Raw genomic sequence first — 18,294 nt, forward strand, 5'->3', positions numbered from 1 at the left:
CTGGGCTTGATCAGCTTGTCCATGGGGAAGGCTGGTCACAGAATGAGAGCTGTAACTTCCAAGGCCATACAATCACTGTGTCCCAAAGGATTTATTCCCCCAACAACAGGTTTGCATCTCAGAGGTGTAATAGGATTCCTAAAATCCTCACTGGGGTTCTGAAAGGGTTGATGTGTTCAGGGTGCCCTTTTTATCACTGTGAGCACTGCTGGACCTACGAGACCCCAAACGCTGCAAGGGATTCTGCATTCTGACCAGGGCTGAAGAATAGGCTGAGAGAGAGAGACCCTTAAAGCCAAGTCAGGCTCCCTCAGTACCGTGGGCTGCTGGGCACCACTGTCACTGCCTGCTGCTCGAGGAGCCTCGGCACTAACACTGAGGTTTCAGTGTAAACACTGCCTTGAAATATTGCATTAGTGTTTGCACTCAGCGTGGCATTTTAGAGCACTGCACCAAATGAAAGCTGAAGTCCCCATCCCTGGCTGCTGTATATCAGCAAATCTCTATTTACATAATGAGTGACACAGATTTACACCAGCGGAGGGGCTGGCGTGCTGCGCTTCTGAAAGGCATTCATGAATTTCAATTTACAAAGTGCTTTATGGGGTTGATTTTCCTCCAGCCCATTGCCCCCCACTGCTCCACCCCACAAGGAAGAGGCCTCGCACACCCAACATGGAACAAAGGGAGGTGTTTATGTATGAAAACATTGCATCGGTGTTTGTCAGGCAGAGTGCGTACAGAGAGATAAATAAGCTCATTCCTAATCCATCATTTGCTGGACTTGGAGTTAACGGAGAAGAGAGAGAGGGAACAAAGTTTATTATAGAAAATGAGCCTGGCCTAAATTATTTATCATGCTTCTGCTCCAGCAGATGGGCCTGGCCCCTGCACCGCAGCAGCCGAGTCAAGGGCTTCGGTGTGAGCCAGGCTGAGTGAACAGCATCATGAGCCTGCCCTGAAGAATGGGTGTCCCGGTGTGTTGTGCAGGCTCCCTTCAACACCGACCCTGCTGCTGGGGTGCTTCCTCTCCCTGCTTGCTCCCTGGGCAGTGCTGCTGCTGCGGCATGGGGAGCAGCGCTGTTATTCTGGGCTGGTTGTGGTGCAGCCCTTGGCTCTGCCCTGTAATTGTGGTGCGGGTCCAGCCATGGGCTGGCTGGGGCAGGGTGGAGCAGAGCAGCCCTTCACCCCCACCCTGGAGCTGGGCTCTAATTTAGTGCTTGAGCATCTTGGGTCCCTTTTTAAGAGGGAGGTGACGAGGGAAATGTTAAGTTGAACGTGACATAGAGGAAAGGGAAGAACAGGGAACAAAAAGACGCACCCAGATCTTGTTGGAAGACAGTGGGGCAGGGATAAAACACCAGGTGCTTTGGGTTGGTTGGTTAAAAATGGTCTGATTTTTAGGGATCTTGTGACATGTTTCTATTTCCCGTGTCCCTTTCCCACCTTTCCCCACCTCCCTTTGCCTTGTGGGCTGAGTGTGCAACTTCCTGGGTCAAGGTCTGGCTCTTTGGTGTCCTGGAGGTTGTCCATAGATGTCTGATTTGTGGCAGGGTTTGATTTTTGCTTTTATTTGGTGCCTGCAAGGGCTGGAGGGCATCAGGCAGGTCAGAGAAAGCAAGAACTAACATAGGCGCCTGTTGCTTGCCCTTGCAAGAGCTTTGCTTCTCCACAAGAGGGTTTATTATTGGTGTTTACTGACTAGGGAGCATCCAAGTACTCGAGCTTGAGCTGTTGGCCAGGCAGCCCTGCCTGCCTTGCCATGCACTGAGCACCAGGGCTCCCCTTGGCCTCTCTGGGATGTGATAAGTTGTCTTGCCTTCAGCTCCCTGAGCTGGTGTGAAACTGTAATCAGGCATGCACACTGGGTAGTTGGATGTCATCCTCATTGCATGTAGGATTGTTGGATGGATGTGCAAATTTGGATTAACTTCAACTTCTTGCCAAGTACACAACGGGGAATACAAATAATCTATGGGCTGTCTTAGGAAAATTGGCCATATTTGATTATTTATAGCTCCATCAATAGATCTTCTACTGCATGCTTGTTTCTTTAGTTGAGTTAAAGAGACTCAACTGATGTTAATCAGCACAGCTCCATGGAGATCCTCAGAGTCCTGCTGATTTACAGCCACTGACAGGATCACTCACTCCACTGTAGATACAAGTAGCCTCATAGGACTAACAGAAAGACAGAAGAGAGAAAAATGTGATGACCCAGGCGACTGAACATGTGCAGAAATGTATTTATCTTTCCACATTTCTATCTTGCTGACCTGAGTTATGAAGTTTCACATATATTTTTTAATAGGTTTTATCAGACCCAACTAAGCATTGATTCCATGAACTTGGAACATTGCAGAGACTTTAATTGCTCACTCAAAAATTGCACATGGCAGACTCTGGAAATAGGGAGGCCAGGATGTAACAAGAGGGAATCACTAAGGAAAATCATGTGTGTTCCAGACGGGCTTCCACAAAATTTGCCATGGCATTGGGATGCCCACACACTCATCACCTGCCTGTCAAGACAGGGAGCCTTTTGTATCACGACATAAGCCTTCGCAACCATGACTGCTTACATATGGACGTGACTAAAATGACACCATAGATGTTTGTTTCTATCCTTGTTTCTTGTAGGGGCCACCTGGTCGCCCGGGTCTCCCAGGAGCAGATGGTTTGCCAGGACCACCAGGGACAATGCTGATGCTGCCGGTAAGTACAAGCATTTAAATGAGTTGGCTTCTTGGCTTTGCTACTGCTTAGTGCCTGTTCTTGTAGAAGCCTCCCATCTCTTTTACATCAAGGACACGTTTTCCTTGGTGGAAAAGATGGGTCCAGATGGTTCCCCTGGTAAATTTACTTTCTACAAAGCACTGTAACTTCGTCATGGGTCAGAAGCACAGGGCAGCTGGGTCAAAACTTCCAGAAGGGATGAATAAGCTTAGGTGTTTGTGACTGGGCATGGTGCTGGAGAGTAAGAGTCATGAAGAAGCAACTGAAGACAATCCCAAGAGCAGAACCCTTCCTCCTGCCTCAAACAGTGCCTCAAAGCAGGTGCTACAGTTGTAAGCACCTGAATGAACTGGTCTCTTTTGATGGCCTATGCTTAATGTGCATTGAAGCTAGCGAGTACTGAGTCAGCTGCCTTGGTCCTGGGATGCTTAAAGGAATAGTTATGTTTTGTGTCTGCTTTGATGTGAGAAAACCCTATGGAAACCAGCTGCTGCAAATGAGTGGTTAGGTACCAAAAGGAAAGAGTCTTTAGTGAAAAGCCACAGTGCTCTTGTCCAGGCTCCAAATGGGAGGGTAATACTTGTGTAGGCTCCTGGCAGGGTGCCTGGGACAGCTTGGGCCGAGTGCTCAACATGGAGCTTAGCTGGCCATTACAATAGGTTTGTTGGTCCCTACAGTAACCAACTGTAGGCCTATAAATTGCATCTCTTTGAAGCTGCTTGCCAAGTTCCTGTGGTCGTGTACCTAGCGCCAACCAAGCGAAAGGCAGAGGTGAAATGGAGGTGAAAGAACTGTCCAAGTAGGGTCTGCAGCCTGGAGTCCTTCTTGCGAAACTCCAAATGCACCCCAAATGCACATGCAGTTAGAGCAGGAGAAGGGTGTGTGTCCTGGGAAGTGGGCTTGTAGCTGTTGGGGGTGGCAGAGGCAGAATTAAACACAAAACTCCTTCCCTTTCAAGTTTGGGAAAATAAACCAGTAGAGCTTGGGGTTTGAAAGTCCTTTGTACGCTGAAGGATCCTGGCTTGAACAATAGGCCAGCCTCTGCTCTTTGAAGCACACTGCCATGCTTGAGAAATACAGCCTTTGTCCTGGGGCAAAGAGGCAGCTAGAGCCAAATAACCTGATGCAACCCCATCTCCAGGGGTCTCCTGGCCAACAGCATCCACATGGGGAGTATCAGCGCTGTGAGAGGTCTGTGTTCTGTTGTGAGGGGTGGTGTGTGAGGGCCATACAGCTCGGAGCCCACACCTCTCACCGTGTGTTACTCTGGGTTGTTCCTGTGAGCTGGGTGACCCAAGAGCACCGTGGTCGATTGGATGGTCCAGAAGAGCAGCTCTGGTGTTGGGTTGGCCGCGTTGAGCGGTTGTTGAGGGGTCAGGCCCCTGGGAGGGTGGAGGGACCGCAACCCTGTGACCTGCTGTCTGCATCTTGTTCCCATCAGTTCCGCTTCAGTGGAGGAGGAGATGCCAGCTCTAAAGGACCCCTTGTTTCAGCCCAGGAGGCTCAAGCCCAAGCCATCCTGCAGCAGGCCAGAGTAAGTGAAGGCTGGTGGGGGGGTCTCTTGCAGCAGATGCCTGAGGAAGAGGAGGAGCGGGATAAATGTGTCAGAGATGTCTTGCACCATCCCCGGTGCTTGGGGGTCACTTCAGCACTGGCTGTTGAGATAAGCTAAAAAGCTGATTATTTCACCCTTGAATGAACTAAAGCTCACTGGCATCTCCACCCAGCTGGGGGGCACGAGCCCCTTTTGGGTTTATAACAAGGGTTTTGGCTTAGTTAATGCCATTCTGGTTTCCATCCAACCGCCCTCTTACATAGGAGTTTGACTTTATACATATTCAGGTAGAGTACAGAGCGCTGATGCCACCAGCCACTGCACATTCCCATCCATGAATGTTGCTCTGAGGATAATACCAGTGGGTTGTGTGTCTGGTGTTACCTTGTCAGTCCCAATTCTCCTAATTTCAAGCCCGCCCGCAGTTTTCCATCAGCATTTTCTTTTGCTGGGAATGTGACCAGATGAGCCCTTCATGAGAAGCATCTGCTTGCTCAGCCTCTCTGGTTTTGCTCTTTGTTTTCTGCTTGTTGAAAATTGGGCCTGTAATGAAGAGCCCAGAGAGCCTCCCTCCCCTCCCTCCAAATCCTTTTTCTCTCTTTTGGTTTTGTTGGTTTTATTTATTTGAATCAATGTTCAGTTTAACAAACAAACAAATCCCGGGCGGCTTCTGGGCTGGGGATGAAAAGTTGGATAATTCCATAAAGGAAAAAACCCATCTATTTCTTGGTTAACTTCAACCTATTGTTAGATAATTCCAGCTGAAAACCCTGATGCCAAAGCAGAAAGGGAAACAAATTGTTTTGTGGGGAAGCTACAGGATATGGCAGGAATGGAAGAGGAATCCTGCGGGGGAACGACATCTTCTTTCCTTTTTGGGGGTAGTTTTTCTTGTTATCATTGTTAATTACATTTTCAGGTTGTTTTATTCCCTTTAAATTCGGGTTTCATCAGGCAGCTCTTGCTGTCCCAGCTGCCAGCGTTTCAGAGCATCTCCCTTTTAATGGGGTGTTGTGAAAAGATGCCACAACACGTAGCATTTGTGCAATATTGATGTCGTTCCAAGTGCAATTGCGGGTAGATTTTAATTACTGGAGTACACAGATAATTACAACTCTTTTAGTGTTCAGTTGTCACGAGGGAACGAGTTGCCTGAGTGATGCTTTAAAGTGTGGACCAGCCCCATTACCCGTCATGGGGATTACTGACTTGATGCATGGTTCCATGACTCCTTAATTACGGAGCTAAAAGCCCCCTGGTGCAAATAGAATTGTTGTTCTGTTCACAGGGTATTAAGTGGTAACTAAAACAAGGGAGAAACCCCTCCAAAATTGAACTCTCAGGATGGTAAAGAAAGAAATCTTCCTAACCTGGACTGGGATCATATTTACCTTAAATGGTTTGTTGCTCAAAGCATCCATGTTATTGTGTCTGTATGTGATGATGGAAAAGGGGATATGGGCTGCAGAGGCAGATTCACATCTGGTTTAGATGCAGGTAATTCCTCCCCCCTCCACGTGGCAGGGTCTGGGCCAGGGTTTGTCTATACACACCTATGGATGCCCCATCCCTGGCAGTGTTCAAGGCCAGGTTAGACAAGGTGAGAACGTGTGGCTGGTGGCACCATGGTGGCTTTGTCCCGTTGCAGCAGCGAAGCAGAAACACCAACTGAGCAACGTTTCCCTTTGTGTTGCAGCTGGCGCTGAGAGGACCAGCGGGTCCAATGGGTCTGACGGGGCGGCCAGGCCCCATGGTAAGTGAACGGGCAAGTGAGCATGGAGCAGAACCATGGATGCTCTGGGTTACCTGCATGAATGTCTCTTTCTTAACGTGCGATGAATATTCCCTCTGGCTCTGCTATGGAAAAATGTAATAAATCCTGTTCTCTGTCCAAAGGGACCCCCGGGCAGTGGAGGACTAAAGGGAGAAGCTGGAGAAATGGGACCTCAGGTGAGAATGGGCATAGTGGGCAACCAGGAGATCTGGGGGAAAGGAGGGCATGAAGCCCTGCTTTAGATGCGGTTGTGAAGGAGCGAGTCAATAACCCAAAGCCAGCTGAACATGAGTGGGAACATCTGCTTTGCATATAAATGTGTCCAAATGCAGACTCGAGACATAATTTTAAGCTAGCAGTGTAAGACTCTGCAGGTGGAAGGCCTTCTCTTCCCTTCCCTTCCCTTTCCTGCAGAGACATCCGTGGGGGAGTCCTGTAAATATGAGCTGGGTTGGAGTGTGAGGAGTTTGCTGATGTTCAGGAAATTGTTCCCCCAAGCTGTAAATAAAGGGAAATTCCCACTTTCTAATAATGGGGGGAATTAATCTGTCTCCACTGCATGGAGCTGCTTCCGGGGCAAAATCTTCCTCATGCAATTCCTGTGCAGGGATACTCAGTCCTGAGCCTTACCCCTCTGTATTTTGAACCATGGGCTCTGCTTGAGGACTCCACACCCCATTTCATAGCCCTGGTAACCCGGGCAGCCCCAGCAGCGCTGGGTCCCTCTGTCGTGCCTATGGGTGATGATGCAGTCCTTCCTCTCTCCTTGATGCCTTGCAGGGTCCACGAGGCATCCAGGGTCCTCCCGGTCCGGCAGGGAAGCCAGGCCGCAGGGTGAGTGTCCCGGGAGCTGCTGACGCCTGCGTGAGCTGCGGCCCCTGTGTCTGCTGCCAAGCAATTCCTGAGCACCGCGAGCCTTGCGCAAGAGCGGGCTGGTGGCCAGCGGCGCCTGGTCCAGGAGCTCTCTGTCCATCTGGGCAGGCACAGGAGGGTGGGAGTTAAGGGCTGGGTGATGTGGAGAGAGCTGCAAGTACGCGCTCCCCATCTTTTGCCCTCATTTTCTGTTCCTCGGTGCTGTTGAGGTTGTAGCTGCATGAGCAATGGGCTGGCTTGGACAGTGCCTAGGTCTCAGTAGTGCACAAGGAGGGTCCAGGCCCTGGGGGTTGCTGGAGCTGGTATAAATGGTGCTCACCTGCTCTGCCGACATCCCTGATGCTGGTTTCCATTTCACACCATCCTCTGGCTCATCGGTTTGTCAGAGGAAGGAATGAAAGTCTTTTGTGTGACCCACTTCTGGCTTTCCCGAGCATATTCCAATTTGTGAATGTAGTGATTATCATCTCTTCAAATGTGCTGGGAAATGATGATTTCAAATTAAAATCAAGGACCATGTCCCAGCATCCCCAGTGGTGAAGCAGCTTTGCTGCCGTGTGTCTCACACCAGCCTGAGCCCGTGATGCTCCTTCCAAACCAGACCAGCATGTTTTCCTTCCCAAGGGAAGCTGCTCCCCAGAGAGCTCTGACTTAAATAAAGCTTCACTCGGCCACAGAGCAGAGAGCAAAAGTGCCTGGGTGCTGCCCTGCCCTTTGTGTTGGACTTTGCTTTTCTCTGTTGCAGGGACGAGCTGGCAGTGACGGCGCCAGGGGAATGCCGGGACAGACAGGACCAAAGGTACCACCATGCACTGATGTGCTCTTGGAATCCACATCTGCTCTTTAGCAGTGAACTGAGGGAGCCTTGGCAGCAGGAGCCCACCTTGCTTGGAGAGGGTGGTTGAACTGGTGCCAGGGCTCCATGTTAGAGAGGGAGAAGTTAGATGCACACCTGGAAGGCACAATAGCAATCTGTGTTTTCCTTTCATGTTTCTAATTGCTGGATCCTCTTAAGAATGAACTGTGCTCCCTTGGCTGCTGTTGGAGAACAAATACTTTGGAATGCCAATTATGGAAAACAAACATGAATGAGAAGTTGGAAATGTCCTAAAATATAACTACAAAGCCCCCACCCTGTTAACTGGGTGAGCAAATGGGGAAGGCGTGGTGAGGAATTTTAATGCCCTGTAGTTTTATTTGGGACAAAATCCCTTCATTCAGCTGTGATCTGCTGGTATTACCAAGCAAGGAAGAAGCTGTGCCACTGAAATTGAATGCAGAGAAAGTTTGCTCAGGGAATCATGTATTAGAAGGTTTAAGTACTTTATTATGTAGATACTTAAAGCTGGAATAGATGGGGTTTTGATATAGAGACAGGAGACTGCAAATCATTTATCTGGTAAAGTGCTTTAATGAGCGTCGACTGCCCTCAAAGGAGGGATGCAGGGAAGAAGGGGAAGCAAAATAACGAGCAGCACTGGGAAGGAGAAGGAGATCTGCAGTGAGCAGAGGCAGAGCGATGCTCCAGGGCCTGCCAATGGCAGGAGCTGCCCATTCCACCGGGTGTACCTCGGCCAGATCAACCTGTCCTCCCAGTTGCAAAGTACACAACAGGAGGTGGAAGTGTGAACTAAACTGGTTTCTCTTTTAGGGTGACCGAGGGTTTGATGGCTTGGCTGGTTTGCCTGGTGAGAAAGGAAACAGAGTAAGTTACCTTCCACTCGTCCTCTGGGTACTGTCTGGAGTGAGCCCGTGGCTGGGGAGGGCTGGGAGGAGGACAGCGACTGCTGGGGATGAGGCACAGTGGAGCGCGACCATGTCCCATCAGAGCACGTGGGGTGTCAGAGCATCCCTCCCAGGTGCAGCATTCACATCCCAGGAAGCTGCAAGATCCTTCTGGGCCTGATTGAAATTGGAAAGGCTGGGGGGGGGGAACTGCCTTAATAAAATGTAGGCTGAAAAATAAAGCAAGAGGCAAAACCTGCGTTCAGGCAGTGCGGTTGTGGATGGAAGTTGCCCAAAATTATAATGGGATTTTTCTCTTCACTTTATAATTAAACAAAAGGGGAAAAAATGCAAGAGGGTGGTTATTTTGGCAGGCTGTTCATGCCTCCCCTCCCTAGAGAACACAGCCATGGCTTTATAAAGCAAGGGAGTGTTTGAACGGCGGAGATTGCATCATGATTACAAGCTACACGGGAAAGGGAAGATGGTGCCTTAGAGAGATGCTTAATCAGCCAGAACTGGGATAGCATGGCTTGGGTAAAGCAGTAAGTGCAAAGCCTGGCCCTGCTCCTGAAGGAGCTACTGCTCGGTTCCCAGTTCCCTGCCAAAGTGTTACCAGTAAATCCCATGAGCTCTCGCCCTGGAGGACATCAGTTCTGCCCATGCTGGAGCCCACACGTGGCCCGAGCAGGTAGAGGGGAGCTGCTGCTTGGAGAGCACATGGAAAGGAACCGTGAGGGCACCTTCAGCACACAGGGCAGGCAGAAAAGTCACGTCCATCACCTGGTTTATCAACGTTCCCCAATGTTTTCCATTGCCAAAGTCCACCTTCTCTGAGGCTTTTTCTCCCTTCCCTGTATAGGGTGAGCCAGGCCCCCACGGACCCCCTGGGGCACCCGGAGAGGATGGGGAGAGGGTAAGTCTGTCTCTGGATTGGGAATCCCTTTGAATTCAGAACTGACTCCTGTAAACAAGAAGCAGATGCCCCATCGGGCAGAGACGTGGCAAGAGCAGCCGGTCTCCTGCTGCTGGTCCTTGTGTCCTGGGGATGCTGCAGATGGCCATGGGGGAGCAGGGAGGTGGGAGAGGAAGTGAAAAGAAGAATTTGTGTTGAAAGATCTCCTCTTCTTAACAAAAGTCAGGTTTTCTTAAAAGAATGAAATAACAGAAGAAAAATGATGATCTTCCAGGTGAGCGAGCATCAGCTCTGATGTTCAGAGACCCAGCAGATTGCAGCAAGGCTCGGGGAATAGAAATTCCAGACAGAAAGGGAATCAAAGATTAAATTAGTCCCTTCTCCTTCCACACTGTTTAGTCAATAGTCACAGGCCTTTAGCAAAGGTCACATTAAGTGGTTGTAGGTCTAGAAGGGCTGGTTTAAGAGGAGAGATTGCAAATGCTGCAGCAGTGCCTGTGCGGAGCTTGTGGTTTAACCAGAGGAGCGAGTATGGATTTCCCCTGCTCTAATCCCCTTTTCCTCTCCACCTCTGGCTGTTTGTTTCCTCTGTAAAGCACAGATAATAACACATTCCTCACCACGAGCTTGGGGGGAGAAATTAGTTGTGGCTGTAGGTGCTTGGAAGGCGAAAAGACCAAACCCGTGTCTTGTGGGGGAAGAACGAGTGTTGGGAGAGCTTTAATCCTATAGAGAAAAATAAACCATTTGAGGTGTGTGGAGAGAAGCTCCGAGGGCAGTGGCTGTAAGGAAGAGCATGGATTTCAGCAGCAGAAGAGGAGGGTTTACGAGGGCTGGCTGCTGGGATTGATTTCCTATAGGGAGCCTCAGGGTTTGGGTGATTTAAAAGCAATTCAGGGGAAGCGCCAGCTCGTCCTTGTGGGGGATCCGTGGGGCATCAGAAGGAGGTAGGGAGTGGAAGGATGTCGAGTTACCCCTTTGCTGCCCCTGCTTTATCTGAGGAGCTCTGATTTGGCTCAGTCATACTGAGGGAGGTGCTCCCATACTCACCTGTCATTCAGTATGGGACTAAGTCTTGTGGTTATTAACTCACATGCCCCGAGTTGTTTCTACACCATCCTTTCTGTTACCAAAATCCATCTCTATAGACATGGACATGAACGATGCTGTATCCCTGCAGCAGTTCTAATCCTTGGTAAATTCTGCCCACGCAGGATTAGTCTCCAGGCTTACGAGGCCTTGCTTATGCACGGCTGCCCTCCTATTACTCCAGGGAAGCTGGCGTTCTGTGTGAATGCTGTTTAACAAGAGTGAGGCACCTGTGCTGTGACTGAAATATAACTGCCTTGTTCTGTCTCTTGTGCCGTTTCTCTCCGCGCCTTCGCTGCTGACCAGGGAGATGATGGAGAAGTTGGGCCCAGAGGTCTACCTGGAGAACCTGTGAGTATCTCCTTTGCCTTGATGTACAGCGGCACTGCTTTGGCCAAGGTCTTGATACGGTAACAGTGGTTTTAGTGGTTCTGTGGGACAGTTCTGGTGCTGAGGTCCTCAGTGACTCCCTTTAAGTCCTGGCAGGACTGAGCTTGAGGGGACTTTGAGCCCTGACTTCAGGGGGGTCAGTGTTCACCCCACAGTGCACAGAACAGAAACCTGCAGAGTTTGTGGTGCTTTGGCCTCCACGTGCTGTGAACACCAGAGCTGCTGAGGCAGGGCTAGAGCAGGAGGGAGCTTCTTGGTACCAGTAAGGTTCAAAAGGTGCAGGTGGTGATGGACAAAACCCTCTTGACCACCATAACAAATGCTTTCAGGGAGTTTGCCACTGAAAAGAAACAGTTGGGGTGTCAGTTTGAGACTCTAAAATACTTTTTTTCCCCCAATACTATTTTTTACTTTATTGACAATGGTAAACTCTGCTTCTGGCTGGCTGCAGCTCTCTGTGTGTAGTACAGTTGTTGGGTGCTCATTTCATCCCAAATGCATTTCTTTTGTTATGAAAAGAATATTATCTACCGTTTACCATCAGTTTTGCTTTCAGAATGGCTTATTTTGTTGTTCCAAGGCCCAGCATGATGGCCTGAGAGTGACTGATGGGAACATCTGAACACACTTTATGTGAGAAAGGGAAGGGCTGGCATTTACGGACTCACTGGAACTAAATCATAGACAAGATGTCTGATGAACTTCTAGGAAAGATTAATGAACTGAGCTGTCTCCTTGGCACATGTCTAAGCAATAACTTATGGGTTATTAACTTCTTAAAAGCATTTATGTGCTCAGATAGGACAGTAACAAAAGAGGAACTTAACTGATGATAATGCATGCAGAGAAGGTCATGTTTATTTCAGCAGTGTGAGTAAAAATATCTGTGATGGCCAAGACTGAAGGCATCAGAGGAAGCTTTTTTGTCACATCTACACCCTAAAAGTGCACGTTTGCCTCTTTCTCTGCTCTCAGCCAAAAGAGGCTCTTTCCTGTTTCACTGGTAACTAAAATAAGCGGTGGGACTTTGGAATCGGTTTCTCTTCATCCTGCTCCGTTCCTTTGTGATCCCCATCACTGGGTGATACAAGCAGAGTATCAGCATGGGCTGTGGCCCACGGAGGTCTCTGGTGCCAGGGGCGGATTTCTTGGTCGATGCATCCAATTTTTGCTGCACTTTTCCAGGATCAGAATCCCTGCAGTATCCAGGAACAGACTTTTTCTTAATGTCTCCTTTATTATCCTGTAACATTTCATTTAATTCTTCTGTTCTCTCTGCATCATAAAAAGAGGGACATATCATATTTGGGCAGACAGACAAAACTGCCCATCAGTCAGGAATGATTTTGCTCTGTGACAGTGAGCAAGCACCATCCTTGTAAATGTCCCAAGTTCTGCTATGGTCCCTCATTTAAGCAAGGGCCTGTGATTAACTGTAAGCTTCCAGATTCACAGCTGAGGGTGCACAGGTCCCCATCTCATTCCTTTTCCTACAAATCCACCTGAAGGTTCCAGGTAGAGGAGATGCTGGTATCTGCAAAGCTTCCTACTGAATGAAGGCAAGTCCCCTGCCACGTCTCTGCTCATTCAGTGCGATGCTCCAATCCTGCCCCTTTCCCTGAAGATGATGTGAGGTTAAACCTGGTGAGAAAGCCAGAAATGGAAAGGAAACACCGTGATTCCAGGAGTCCTGGGTGGTTTAAGGCTGGAGAACCAAATGCCTTTGGAAATGCACATTTATGCTGCAGGCTGAAAACCTTTCCCAGCCTTGCTGAGTTGTACAGATGTGTCAGTGCTAAAAATTAAACCTGAATGCTAACCCCATTGCTCCAGTAATGGCATCGGGTCATTCTTCAGACACTCCCTGGCTGGAGTGACTTGGCTGTGAAGGGTTTTGTGTCGTTGTGGAATATGATTACATCAGTAATAAGATGTTGGTTTAAGTAGGTCTTCTTCTAATCCCAGGGTTAGGATCCTAGGTGTCTGTGCCTGTGTTATTTACCTTTACAGCTCAAGGATAGGTGCATCCAGGATTTCTGTTACTGGTTTGTAAACCAGGAACGCTGCTGGGACAGCGAAAGCATCAGTGTCATTGCCGTGCCAGCCCCGGTGATGCCCATCCCGCTCCAGCAGCACTAATTCCATCTGCTTCCCCCAACAGGGACCCCGAGGACTGCTGGGACCAAAGGGGCCGCCAGGACCCCCAGGGCCACCGGTGAGTTCCTGGGGCTGCTGCCCTCCTCGGGCAAAACACCCTGTTCCCGTTAGGCATCCAAGCGGATAATGCAGCTGCATAATCTCACACATCTGTGCAATGAAAAGCAGTGGTATTCAAAAAATAAGTCCATTTTCTCCCCCATTTTCAGTGGTGTCACGTCCGTTTAAAGCAGCTCAAGATTTGGGGCACCTGAGTAAATATTAATGCCTTGCTCAGGCTGAAAGGGAAGAATGAGAGTTATTAACACAGCAGCTTTGCCATTAACTTCTGCCTGAGGGCTGGTGGGACTTTGAAGCAGTTTGTTCATATTTTGGGCAAAAGCCAAGGGAAGAATGTGCTGTTTCTGATCCAGGAGACAGTCACCTTGTCTGCTGTGCACTGCTGGGAGTGCTGACACGGGTGCTCTCCCGTAAATCACAGCAGCTCACTGGAGTCCCAGAACTTAAAAACCAAACCCTAGGCTGCTGCTAGAGCTAAAGGGCTCAGTGTGTAGTGGGGAGTGTTGTAAAGCCCTTAACCCCTCCTGGGATGCGAAGGCATCTTCATGTTGAGCTCCTACCCCTGCTGAAATGTATTGAGGGTTCAGGATCTGCTCCAAAATGGTCCCTTCTCCCACAAGCACACCGTTGCAGCCTGTATCCTGCTCAGCCCCAGAGCAAAACAGTGGCGGGGAAGTCCCAGCAGGACATCTCCAGTGGACCATGTACCATGTTACCCCATCAATAGATGCTCAGGACCTATTTGACCACAGCTGCCTTTTGGTTTGGCATAAGGCAGCAGAGCCCCATTGCCTTCACCTGCTGCCTCACTGAGTGATGCGTTCACATCCCAAGTGAGCTCTTCATAGAACTCCAGACTGGTTTGGGTTGAAGGGACCTTAAAGCTCCTCCAGCTCCAACCCCTGCCACGGGCAGGGACCCCTTCCACTGGAGCAGCTTGCTCCAAGCCCCTGTGTCCAACCTGGCCTTGAGCACTGCCAGGGATGGGGCTTTTCATTGCTGTTCCATCCCTACCTGTTGTTGGGGGCAAATCGGCCGCTTTACCAAACCCCTTTACAAAACCGATCCCTTTCCCCATGGTCCAAAGGGCTTCCTGATGCCTTGGTGTATTTATTTGTATTACCATTCCTGTATTTATTTGTATTACCATTCCTGTATTTATTTGTATTACCATTCCTCTGCTTTTGTGGTGCGAAAGAACAAGATCTTTTCTTAGTGCTGTTTCTAAATCCCTCTGCAGGGTGTGGCTGGTATGGACGGACAGACTGGGCCCAAGGGGAATGTGGTAAGTTCTCACTGCAAGTTTTACAGGCAGTTGAGATAATATAAAGAGTGCAATGTAAGATGTCCTCTGTTCAATTAGATTTTCTAATTGCTTTTTAGCCTGGTCTAGATTCCTGCCAGAGCCTGTGAAAACCACAGAGAGTATCTTCCTGCAGCAAATGGATGTTAATTTATTATAATTTCTGATGGAATTACACATTATTTCCCCATGAAAGATCAAACATTTTCACTGAGATGTGTGTTGTTCTAATGAATATCAAAATATAGTAATTTAACTGAGAGGAAAAAACCACCTTTGTGCTTCATTCTTTGTGCTGATGGGATGAAAAGAGCTCCCTGCAGAAGAGCCAGTGCAGAGACAGGGAGTGTTAGAGCCCTGCTCAGCTGCTTTGGGCTGCATGTCCATGCAGAGCAGTGAGTGTGCCCTGGAATCACTTCCCTCCTTCCTGTCCCACTGCAGAGAGAGGGTGCTTCCCTTTCCCAGGAGCTCTCAGCTCCCAGCAGAGGGTTAGGGAGGGTGCTGGGATGCTGCACAGGGGCAGGAGCCAGAGGAAGCCCCGGCTCCACTCTCACCTCTCCTGCCTTCAGCTCTGCCCTTGTCTCCTCGCAGGGTCCTCAAGGTGAGCCAGGTCCCCCAGGACAACAGGGCAACCCGGGTGCTCAGGTAAGAGGGAAACTCCTTCTCCATGGGTAGGAGCAAGGAATGATGGTTTAGAACAAGCTGCATTCCCCCATCAGAGACAGGACCTGCACTATGGAGGTTTGCTGGGAATTGGCTTCATGATACATCACTGTCCCAAACTCCCTGAAAACACTCCCAGTTTCACCTGGTTCTTACCTGGGTATTGCTGTCATGAGGCAAAGCCAAACCCAGGTCCAAGCCATCTCTTGTGGCTCATGCCTGACTTTTACTATCTCAAGGTCCACTTGCTCTGCAGCCAGATGGGTGGTAGAGGTGTCCAGGCCTTGCTGCCAGCCTTCTCCACAGCTCTCAGCAAGTCTCACCTCTTAGAGCATCCCTTTTCCATCCTGGGTCCGAGCGGTGCAGCTCCCTGGGGAAGGAGATGAAATGTTATCATCTCCCACAGACATGGAGAAGGAATGGACCTGGGGAAGTCCCCAGCTGTGTCAGGCACTAGAGTCATGCTTGGCTCTGGCACTGCCAAGATGCATTTGGAAGGAATAACTTGTTCCTTAATGACCCCGGGTTTTTCTCCTCCTCACAGGGTCTTCCAGGTCCACAAGGCGCCATCGGTCCCCCGGGAGAGAAAGTACGTTTAAATCCTGAGCTCTGGCTTCAGACAACTGTTGCCATTGATATGTGTGTGCTGCCTCAGCTGCTCCTTTGCTCCATATGCAACATCTGTTTGCAGCCGTGTCTATGAAAGTCTAATGCCTCTCGTTCCAGACAAGAGGGACAAGAAAGCACGGTTTACCTCTAATTCATAATATTTGCATTCATTTCCCCTCTTAACAGAAACATTCTGATGGTAAAGCATTAGGAGAGGATTGAAAATTATCTTGTTCTGTGGGCTAAATGCCTGGAAGTCTGAGCGGGATGGTAATGGGAAGAGCCCATGGATTTGGCTCACTCAGCCAAGATCCCTCCACCTCCTCCCTGCCTGCTCCAGCTCTCTTTGATTTTCCAGTGCTGTTGCTGCAGGGTAGCAGCATCTACCCCTGCTGGTGCTGGACTCCAGTTATCAATAATTCTCCTGCAAAGGAGCATTATCCTGCAGCTTGTCCTTAGGCGCATGTGCAGCATGTGGCCTTTTGGCAGGACATAGCTTGATGCTTCATGCCCCAGTGTTGAGCTCCCACTGCTGCGTTGTGTCTGTATGCACAAGGTGCTGGCACTAACGCTGCCGCATCCTGGGATGCTGGAGCAACTCTGCCCACAGAAATAAGCAGACTCCCTACAACCGCAGCATCTTTGCTGACACAGTCACCTCTCTGCAGCCTTCCACAGCTAGGCAAAGCAAGAACTGAGTCTGAAACACTGCATCCTCCAATGTTCTGAGGCTCTGACCATTGCGTGTGTTGATTATTTGCTTTTAGGGGCCGCTGGGCAAACCCGGTCTTCCTGGCATGCCTGGGGCTGATGGTCCTCCGGTAAGTTGTTCTCTCCTGGGTCTCTGCTTGGCACCGGGGCTGGGGGCCTGATTCTGCACCCATCCACCCTGGGGTGCACCATGGGCTAGTGAAGCACGTGAGCCTGCAGGCTGGGTTGAAGGGTTTGAGGGTGAGAAGCTCTGTCCCAGCTCCAAGCTTTGCTGAGCCTCACAGTGCAGTACTCAGTACTTCTCACCATCTCTTGGGGTCTCTCTTTCCCCTCCTCCTGTTTCTCCCCCCCTATTTCAGCAGGTTGCCAGCTCACTGAGGTAGGGATGCTCTCCTGTGTGTGAGCATGTTTATGCACAGTGCAGCACAAGCACGGGGTGGTCCTCATCTTGCTCGGGGCCGCTGGGCACTGCTGCGGAACAGTGATAAGGGCAGGTTGAAATTGCATGTCAATATTGGATTCCTGCAGCTTCCTCCTAATCCTGCTTTAAGCATCATTTGCTCCTTGCTCTAGAAATGGTCTTAATCTCTGGCCTTTAGACCTGATCTCACTTTTACACACCTCAGGGGCACCTGGTTTTTACAGTGATAAATGTAAAATAGCTACATCCCATAATGCAGATGGAAAGCATGGCAAGAAAAATGACATTTGCCACCCTTGGATTGTCATTCCTTCAGAGGACGTTTTGAACGCTCATGCAATGGTTAGTTAACAGAGCAGCTAAAGCAAATCCCACGACATCTCTAAAGCTGTAGCTTTTGGTGTGAAATTGCTGCAGCAGCCTCCAGGGAAGCTCAGCTGGAGAGGACGCCAGTTCTGTTTTCCTGCATACTGAAGGTGGATAAGACCTGCGAGCTGAGCACACATGGGGTGTGTGGACATGGGTTCTTTGCCACAGATAGTGTGCAGATAGGCCGTAGGTTTGTAAGCATACGGGATGCTCTTTCAAGGGACAAAAACCTGCCCTTGTTCTCTATAGAAACTGGACTTGGACCTGAAAATCCCTGAGGGCCTTTCTCACGGCAGAAGCCAGCTGAGCTGCTCATCAGTTTTGGGTCTTGGCAGTGGTAACAGAGATGGGCACTTTGAAAGTGGTGGTGATGTAGTGCAGAGTGGACCAAAGCTTTAGAAATCCTGCTGCACTGCCAGTTTGCCTCTTGGGGATGCAGCTACCAGGAGCTGCAGGCAGGCACGCGTCAGTGACCCTCTTTGTGCACTGATGCTCTCGGTGGTGTTTAAACTCACAGGACAAATTCAGGTTGCGTGTTTTGTTGATGGAGAAGTGACATCTGTCATTTGTGTTTAAACCAGCTTGTTTCAGGAGGTCTGGCTTGCCCGACATTCCCGTTCTGAAGAGCAATGGTGGGAAATGCTCTTAGGATTTTCCTTGTTATATTGGTAATAAGTAATCTGGGTATTTAGAGGAGACGTCATAAGTGAAGAAACCATTGAGTGCAGGAAGTCTTAGTGGCTTTAGAGCTATGTTTTCATCATCTTTATAAAACACCGCACAGTGAGTGCCTTTGGAGGGGCTTGTTGCTTTTGCACTACCAACCAGAGAGTCATCTTCCACCCTGGCTCTTTCGGGTTCCAGCAGTAGAGAAATCAACACTAAAAATTACTTTCATGGATTTCCCCTCATTTCTCTCTAACCCTCCAATCTCTGTCTGAGT

The 18,294-nt window shown here is 49.5% G+C and overlaps 1 protein-coding gene across 2 annotated transcripts in view; it reads left to right on the forward strand.

Annotated features, from left to right (window-relative positions):
• The window catches only part of COL5A1 (collagen type V alpha 1 chain), a 131,794-nt gene that overhangs the window by 70,862 nt on the left and 42,638 nt on the right, over positions 1–18,294 (forward strand). For both annotated transcript variants that reach the window (XM_061352391.1, XM_061352390.1), the window contains exons 12-25: positions 2,641–2,715; positions 4,178–4,270; positions 5,988–6,044; positions 6,188–6,241; positions 6,846–6,899; positions 7,684–7,737; positions 8,590–8,643; positions 9,526–9,579; positions 10,975–11,019; positions 13,220–13,273; positions 14,516–14,560; positions 15,170–15,223; positions 15,786–15,830; positions 16,618–16,671. In XM_061352391.1, the coding sequence (XP_061208375.1) occupies positions 2,641–2,715; positions 4,178–4,270; positions 5,988–6,044; positions 6,188–6,241; positions 6,846–6,899; positions 7,684–7,737; positions 8,590–8,643; positions 9,526–9,579; positions 10,975–11,019; positions 13,220–13,273; positions 14,516–14,560; positions 15,170–15,223; positions 15,786–15,830; positions 16,618–16,671 (792 nt within the window). The remainder of the gene's footprint in view (positions 1–2,640; positions 2,716–4,177; positions 4,271–5,987; positions 6,045–6,187; positions 6,242–6,845; positions 6,900–7,683; positions 7,738–8,589; positions 8,644–9,525; positions 9,580–10,974; positions 11,020–13,219; positions 13,274–14,515; positions 14,561–15,169; positions 15,224–15,785; positions 15,831–16,617; positions 16,672–18,294) is intronic.

This window comes from Neopsephotus bourkii, unplaced genomic scaffold (assembly GCF_033783945.1).
Source record: "Neopsephotus bourkii isolate Nb327-2 ecotype Australia unplaced genomic scaffold, CSIRO-AGI_Nbou_v1 NB_659, whole genome shotgun sequence".
Classification (NCBI taxonomy): domain Eukaryota; kingdom Metazoa; phylum Chordata; class Aves; order Psittaciformes; family Psittacidae; genus Neopsephotus; species Neopsephotus bourkii.